General features: G+C 39.2%; 1 protein-coding gene across 10 annotated transcripts in view; it reads right to left on the bottom strand.

The window, feature by feature from the left end:
- Positions 1–8294, bottom strand: part of EHBP1 (EH domain binding protein 1) — a 452470-nt gene that overhangs the window by 34690 nt on the left and 409486 nt on the right. For 6 of the 10 annotated variants that reach the window (XM_019516607.1, XM_019516605.1, XM_019516610.1 and 3 more), the window contains 3 exons: positions 7786–7927; positions 7528–7634; positions 4639–4762 (listed from right to left, as the gene is read on the bottom strand). In XM_019516607.1, the coding sequence (XP_019372152.1) occupies positions 4639–4762; positions 7528–7634; positions 7786–7927 (373 nt within the window). The remainder of the gene's footprint in view (positions 1–4638; positions 4763–7527; positions 7635–7785; positions 7928–8294) is intronic. The other 4 variants (XM_019516608.1, XM_019516606.1, XM_019516602.1 and 1 more) reach the window with 1 other exon arrangement.

Here is an 8294-nt window from a genome sequence, read left to right on the forward strand (position 1 = left end):
ACTTGCCAGGCAGAGTTAATTAGTCTGGGCACAGCACTGTGTGAATCTGGCTGACAGCTGCCTCCTGAACTGGAAGCAGCATAACACATTCACACAGCACCAGGCAGAGTCATGTTGTATCTGCTAAGAGGAACGTCCAGGGAATTTGGCTTATTCAGAATCAATATTCTGATTTTGGGACAAAATCTCATTTCAGAGAGTCTGTGGAGACACCAGGATCCAAGCTCCCAAATTAAGGCTGTCCCAGAAAATTCAGGACAGTTGATTGCTTTAGCTAAGGAGAGGGAGCCAGAACCACTAAGCCCTTCTTCTCACATATGCAGAATTCTCTGCTGAAGTAGTGTTGGTAATGCTTCACCTGACCAGAGGAGCTGAAGTTAATCCCCTTTGGAACTTAATGGACTAGGTCAGCAGAGTTTTGCAGAAGAACAACCAAGACCAACCTGGGTTGTGATTCTAGGACCTGGAGTTTTAGCCATCAGCACATACTGCCTCTGCCTGATCTGCCATCGTTGTTTTTTTTCAGGTACAACCCACCTATTTTTCCATATCCACCAAAGCCAAAGGAGCAGTCACCCTATTTGAGTGGTCAGGGGTCCTCACCCTCCGGGCCCATGGGCAAGATCTGGCCCACAGTGCTGTGTCATACAGCCCATGGGGCTCCCCCTGAGACTGGAAATTAGACAGTGGGACAGTGGTGACACTGCTTTCAAATGCATGGACCTATAGAGAACCCTGGGCCCTGTGTACTAGATCCAATCTCAGTGCGAGGTAGGTGGGAGGGGATAGCACCAGCACCCAGGACCCAATCCTGGTATGAGGGGGCAGGAAGGGGCAGCACTGGCCCCCTAGGACCCGATCTCAGAATGAGGAGGGTGGAAGGGGGTGGCACCAGGGCTTCAATCCTGGTACATGGAGCAGGGAGGGGGCAGTGCCAAGTCTCATCTGACCCATCAGATGCCCCCATGCTACTCATCTGGCCCACAGGGCCAAAAGGTTGAGCACCCCAGTCTAGACTAAGGGTATTAAAAGGAATGACTGTGGGGGAAACGGACTTGTTCTCCCACTGTAACTTGTGTGGGAATACCAGCCAGAGTCATCCCCTGTGACATAAAGGGCACTACCCCTTCCTAATGAAAAGTTATCTAGGAAGAAAAGGGAGGAGGAGGAAGAGGACAGAGCTTTCTGCTTGAAGGGAATCTAAGAAATGACAGTACCAAATGCAATGGAGAAAGAAGCAATGGCCTAGTTAGCAACAGATACAATGGGGATGAACAAGCAATGCCTTTATTTTCTTCACTGGCTGAATCATCAGGAGAGCTATCAGAAGTACTAGGCACTTCTGGGAGCTGCTGTGTCCAGGTGCATGAAGGTTCAAACATTCAGTTCTACTAGGAGTGCTTCCCAATACATTCGGCAATAAGATAGTAGCACTGATGTGATTCTCCACAACCCCAAGCATAAAAACAAAAATAATCATAGCACTGGCCTCAAAATCATGAAACTGGTTAAAAGGGATATTTTTTTCTTCTTCAAATGATATATTTGATGTCCCTTTTGGTTGCCTTCTTGTTTCCAGGCCTTTAAGATACTCAAGCTGCTCATGCAGCTCTTTACTTCAGCAGCTCAGGTTTTAAGAAAAGCAGCCAATTTAAGGAGACATAAAATAAAACTGGGAAAGATAATAACACTGTTTTCCTCAGCTTGCTGCTGTAGACCAACCATTGAGATGGTATTTGCCCAACCCACAAAACATCAACAGCACTTCAGAGCTTTTTAGCCTGTCAGGCTGTGGTTATTTTTTTCTCACCCTCTGAGCTGGAAAGCCCTTGCTGGTGGTCTGGTACATGAGAAGGTATTGATTCTTCTTCCCTCTTTCCAGACATTTTTACAGGCATGCAGGCACCAAAAAAGAGAAACCTGGATGCTTGAGCAAGACCTGGAAATGAGGAGCAGCAGTCTGCTTACCTGCCTCCACTACTAGCTACTTCATAAACCACCACCAATGCATGGAGTTGCCACATATCAGAAGCAGGAAGCAGAACAGACAGGCATGGAGGAATGGGAGAAGAGGAACAGATAGAAAGCATCTGCAGGGAAGCAAGGAAAGCTAGGGGTGTGGACAAACGTTTTAGCTTTACCTATTAAAAAGAGCTCTTGATTCCAGAAGCTGCTTGACAGCCCACAGCCGTAAGTGTAACTCTTAACATTTGTATGATCTCATAGCGATACAAGTTAGCTAAATTGCCCTACATTTGACTCTGGTTGAAAGAGGTCAAGTTAGAACAATTTTGCCATGTTTGTATCACTACAGAATCATGCAGATGTAACCATTTCATTGTAGCTTATGGCAGTGTCCCTCTGATGTGGCAGCTGTGATGATCCAGGAAATATGTGAGAGACATGGATTTTTGCCGGTGAGCTTAGGAAGGATGCACTGGATTCAATAGCAAATCTAAGTCTAGCCAAACCTTGCAATTGGTCCAATAAAAAATATCACCCACAAAAATCTACTGTAGATTATATTAATTACCCCACCAGAGCAATATAATTGTTGTCTGTCTAAACCCTAGGATCAGTGTAGGGAGAAGCATGTACAGGACAGACAAATGGAACAGAATAGATTCTTTTTAAGAGGAAGAGCAAAATGGGACCATTGATGTTTCCCCCCAGTAAAGTTGCATTACATTAGGGAGAGTTATAAAAACAAACACTTTCCTCATATTACCTTTCCATGTAAGCAACTGTCTGTCTTAGCTGCCACAGGGATGTTATATAAATGACAAACAGGATATTGATTGTCAAGGGAGTTGGTACATAAGTTAATATCTCTATTAAGATGTGATCCACAGTTTGAAAAGTTTGAGAGCCCGTGCTTTTGAGGCTATGAAGTTAAGTTAGTCAAGAGATTCAATTTTTTAAATGTTTTCACTATACTTGTACTTTTATTTTGAGAAGGTAAATGGAATTGCCACTGTGCACCTGCCAAACCATTTGTTTAAATGTTTAAGGAAGGAAATTTGATAAACATCAGATGGAAATAGGTCAAAAACCTCCAAAGACTCTTTTGCATCACAGTATCCTACGGTGCTCCATCTGTAATACTGGAAACTCACACAACTGCCATACAAATCCAGTCTGAATTACACCTGCCAGATGATATACACCCTTATAAGACACTCCTAGTCATTTTGACAGCAAAATTCCATCTCTTTATAACCAGAACCTGAAGCATATAGTAACTCTTTTTGTATTTTTGTAAAACGTAATGAAAAATCAAGTAGAAAAAAAATCAGTAACCATATAACAACCAAGAAAAATTCAAACTAAATATATTGGTTACTGTGTTTGAAGATGATAAATAGGTGTCCAAGTTCATATGACTTTTCAATTAAGACATATACGAGATTCTGTAATAGCTTCCTCTGAGTGAGTAATGTGTTTAACATATATAACAGAGTCCATACAAGGAAATAAGATGACATATGTACATTTTAGCTTTAAAGTGTCACTAAAGGCAGAAAACCCCCTACAGAATGTCTCACAGCCTTAATCTATTAAAATATGACTGTCATATAAGAGATAAATTCCTTTTGTTTGGGTCAATTTAACTAAAAAAAGTAGTAGCTCACCTAAGTATGTTAGTGAATCCACAAGCAAATAAAGTCCTTAAAATGTTGGGTTCATATTGCATCCTCATTTCATGATTTATTTAACCTATTCATCTTCATACTTAATAACAGCACCTGACTGGATTGTCTGCCTACTTATAAATCTCCTTCCTTTTGAAGGTGAACTCAGACTTGAAGTTTATATTATCATGATATGTGTATGTTGTTAATAAGGTAATTTAATCACAAACCAACATATGGCAACTAACTTTTCTTCCCATCACTATCATTTCAAGGCATAGGTATAATATTTTCTATATTACAGCAAACATTATTTACTATTGAAATACTGAAGTACTATTTGTTTCAAATGGTATGATGCTGTTAAACCTTCTCTATCTCCAATCAGCATATACCACCAATCTAACATTCATTGTGGACTGGAACTCACAACCACAATGCATTTTACAAAAAAAATGACTATATACTTTAATCCTTTCAACTGCACCTGTGACACCAAGTATTACAGACTTTTTAAAACCTGCTCTCCTGAAAAAAAAAAAAATAATTGTGGAGCATCAGTAACCAGATAGTATTCTCAAATTTCAGTGATCTAGTCAATGGAGCTTTCCCCCATGCACTGTGCTCTGTTTCATGCAGTACATGGCTTTAGCTGGCCAAATCTTTTTTTTCCCACTGAATCAGTAGAACAGTGAAGATCTTACTTTTTTTTTTTTTTTTTTAGCAGTGGCATATCAATGAGGCACAGATGTGTATTCCAACTCTGCATGGATGAGCACACTGTTCAATAGTGCTGGCTCACACGGTATCAGGGCAAGTTATCACTTCCCATGAAGGCACTCTTATCACCAGGGCCCAGAGAGGTGGCTGCAAATCGCAGCCTTTTTATTTTCAAGGCAGTTTTGCTGAACATTCAGGCTTCAAAGATTCACACTTCCAAAACTCTATAAGAGTTTGTGAACGCTCAATTTGCCAAAACTGTTTACAGTGTAATTGGGCACCGTACCTGTGTCCATGAGATAGCGAAGGCGCTTCTCCACCAGCGCGGCACGGGTGTCAATTTGCTTTTGCTCATTCTCTAGTGCTGCCAATTCTCCTACAACATACTGACTGGTGTCTTTGAACCCTTTCTGTTAGAGAGAACAAACAAGAAGAAAAAACATCACTTGTAAGTTGCATTTTTCCTTTCCACAAACACTTAGTAAGGCACTTACCTAAACAACCAAATAGCATGCTCTCGACCAAAAAGCTAACACTTGCATTTCATATATTTCACAATTTTGCCAGATACCATAATTTGTTTTTTAAAAAAACTGATTCCTTACAGAACATTTTACGTCTAAATGTTGCGTTTTCAGTTTTAAACAATCAAGCTTTTTGAAATTCTGCATAATTTATTTCTAAGCAGTTAACACTTTTATAACATAAAGTATACTGAAAGCTGGAGCATTATTCCAAGTAAGGGACTATTAGAGATGCCAGTTCTATTACTACCAGTTTTTATTTTATTTTAAACTTAAGGGGATGTGTTTTAGGTCTCTTCATAACAATTAAAATGTGGGCTCCTGAGGTTAAAACACAAAAACCAAAAAGCTTCCTCTCTTGTTCAGCTCCTCTGGGTCAATTTTAATGGTGACACTCACCAGATTGGCTGTAATGCCTCTTCAGGTTTCTCTACTGCAGGCTATAGCTCTGTTAAACAATGATCTGTAAAAGTACTGCTAATTAATGAAGCTGCGATTCTTATCCTGAGAGGTGGTGACAGAATCCACTGCAGAGTCTCTCAGGTGCAGTGGGACTATAGCCTAGATCCACCCCTCCTCCCTGGTTTGGTTAATCCCCTAGTCCAATGAAGCCTCTGTATGTAGATTTTACAAAGCACATATACATTTTTTATGCCAGAAAAGTTAAAGAGCACTAGAAAATCAAGTTTATCCTCTCTCTCCATGACTTAGTACCGTCTTAAAGGACAGCATATGCCAGACTTCACAAATATACCAACATTTCCATGAACACACTCACTCAACAATTCTGTTTTACAGAATAGCTGCTTCCCCTCACTAGGGTTAGAGAATAGGTGATTAAGTGCCTCAAAGTTATTTTCATGTGGCTAGATTGTGTTTTACTGCCTCTGGAGCATTCTTTTGGTTTATGTGCTTCTCTGAGGTAGCAGAGGACATAAACGGTGCCAAAATATTGTAACTGAGCTGTTGTTTTTGCTTAAGAAGTTAGAGGGGAAAATACTACTATTTGAGAAAAAACATCTCTGCATTTGCTTCAATCATCAGGAAATCTATACAAGCTTTCTTCAGAAAGTTTTCATTTTGAGAAGGCTGGTACAAATGAAGCTTGATCTCAGGTTCCAACTTTTCTTTGGCTGAAACCTACCTAAGACCACTGTCCTTTGGGAACAGGAAAAAAAAAAGCAAGCTCTGTGCTTGCATTTGTATTTTCTCCTCAGTGGCTAACTTGTTGCTGCATGTGAGTTCATAGCTACTTTGAAAATATTTTACATATCACTGAAAGTGCCAATTCAGCTTGCATCAGACAATCAAGATAATAATGATTGCAAAAAAAATAAGACACATTCAAAGGGAAGATTGGTAGAAGGCATATGTCCCACAATAATAACCAGTATACTACTTTCAGGACTGGGGCATCTGCTAACTCAGTCACATTGCTACCAGCACTTTGTTTTGCTCTCTCTGCTTACAAACATATCAGCAGAAATCAACAGTTCTAAAGAAAATCTTTTTTTTTTTCAAACCCCATCTCACAGGTTAAAAAAAGTATTGAGATACAGCCTCTAAATGGAGTACATGAAGGAAATAATAAATCTGGAGGAGCTAAGGTGATGTATGATACATGAAATGTATTTCCTTTCATCAGCTACAATTAATTGAAAATAGTATGCAAACTTCAGTAATGTCAGCATGCATAATTGTTCACAATGTTATTAGAAGATGAAAAGAAATGCTGTGTCAGGATGTAATATCCCAAGAGTTCATGTGTATCATCTGCATATATAATGTGAACTCACTGTGTCAGACCATTTTAGCTTTGCTAAAGTACAACTACACTAAAAAATAGCTGGGTGGTTGCTAACAAGTTGGATCATTTAGTGCAAGTATGACAGCCTTACAAAATCTCTAGTCATTGCTTTGTTGCTTCATTAAAAACAATGGACGCATTTAGATAAACTGTGGAGAACAACAATTGACCACCATCAAAGACTTATGTTGTGCTCCTAGACAAAAAATTCAGGTTCAAACTTGTTCTTCCTGCTTCTGTCCCACAGCTGTCCATCAAAAGCAGCTTTCTCCCTGCGGTCTATCAAATATTTCCCTCACAAATCAATTTTACACATGATCAGCCCATACCCCTACTGAGCTGAACCTCCCCGTTAATTAAGTGAAGAAATTACCATATATATTATATTAATGCAAACATCATTCAGCTAGTAATTCACGGCTGATCTGGATAATGGAAAGGTTGAACACCCATTAACCCAAGCCAACAAAATGGGTTGGCTGAGAAATTCTAGCAGGTCTCATGTGACTCTTCCCTCTAACTGCAGCTCTGCGGTATCTGCTATTGTAATAATTAAAATCCTCCCGGTAGATCAATACTGGAATCTCTTTATGGGAAGTGCCCTGATGGAAATGTCTCAAGGAAGCTGGGGCTGTGGAACTCTGAAAAATTCATTTTTTTTATCTGACAATTATCACCACACTGCAGACTAATTCAACAGCGCACCCCTCTCACTCTGCTTTGAATGCACTGGAGATTGACATCTAAAAAAACCTAACATCTCATTTTAACAAATAAAGGCACTATTTCCACATACAGTTTGGAATTATCAGCAATCATGAAACCAGACAAAAAATTAATATACATTAAGCACTTCATCTTCTGATGGCTTCCTCTGAGTTTCAGTTATCGCAGCCTTCTCCTCATTTCCTCTCTTTGTATCTTCCTGTATTGATCTCTGCCTTTTCATCTCTTGAAAAAAGGGGAAATACATGTAAAATTATTATAAAGCTTGATATTTGTGTATTGAAATGTGGACTTACATTATCAGGTTTTTAATATATTTATTGTTAAATATTATGAAATCATAAGATGGGAAAACATGTTTTATATTTTCTCCTACCTGGTCTGTTCTCAACATATTGACTGAAAGACTGAAGCTGAGTTTTTCTGACTGTAGAGTCCTTGCTAAACACAACAGGATTTCTAAAACGTTCTGTTGCTTTTTGTAATCGCTCAGCACGATGTTCTTCTGTTCCATTCTGCTAGAAAAACAAGACACACAACAGATTCTTTTGTTTACAAATGTGAAGTCACAAATTGGAAAGGTATGTTTCAATGAGGGAACATAATGCAGGTTTTGAAGAGAGAATTTCACAATTCAGATTGCAGTTTATATGGGATAAAAGTATCAGCTGCTGAAAAAAGGAGAAGAGTAATGACCTTTTTTTTGGTGGTGATTAACTGTTTGTCTTTTTGGTTTCTTCTGGCTGGTGTCTGTGTTACTAAACGGTAAGTTTGGTTAATTATGACCAATATCTCTTGGTGAGGTAGATTTTAAATAAAAGACCACTCTTTTAAAACGATACCGATCATGTTCAGGGATATACACACTGTAGCTTGGCACTATAA

Source organism: Gavialis gangeticus, unplaced genomic scaffold, assembly GCF_001723915.1.
Source record: "Gavialis gangeticus isolate Ggan-Ray unplaced genomic scaffold, GavGan_comp1, whole genome shotgun sequence".
In the NCBI taxonomy this organism is placed as follows: Eukaryota; Metazoa; Chordata; order Crocodylia; family Gavialidae; genus Gavialis; species Gavialis gangeticus.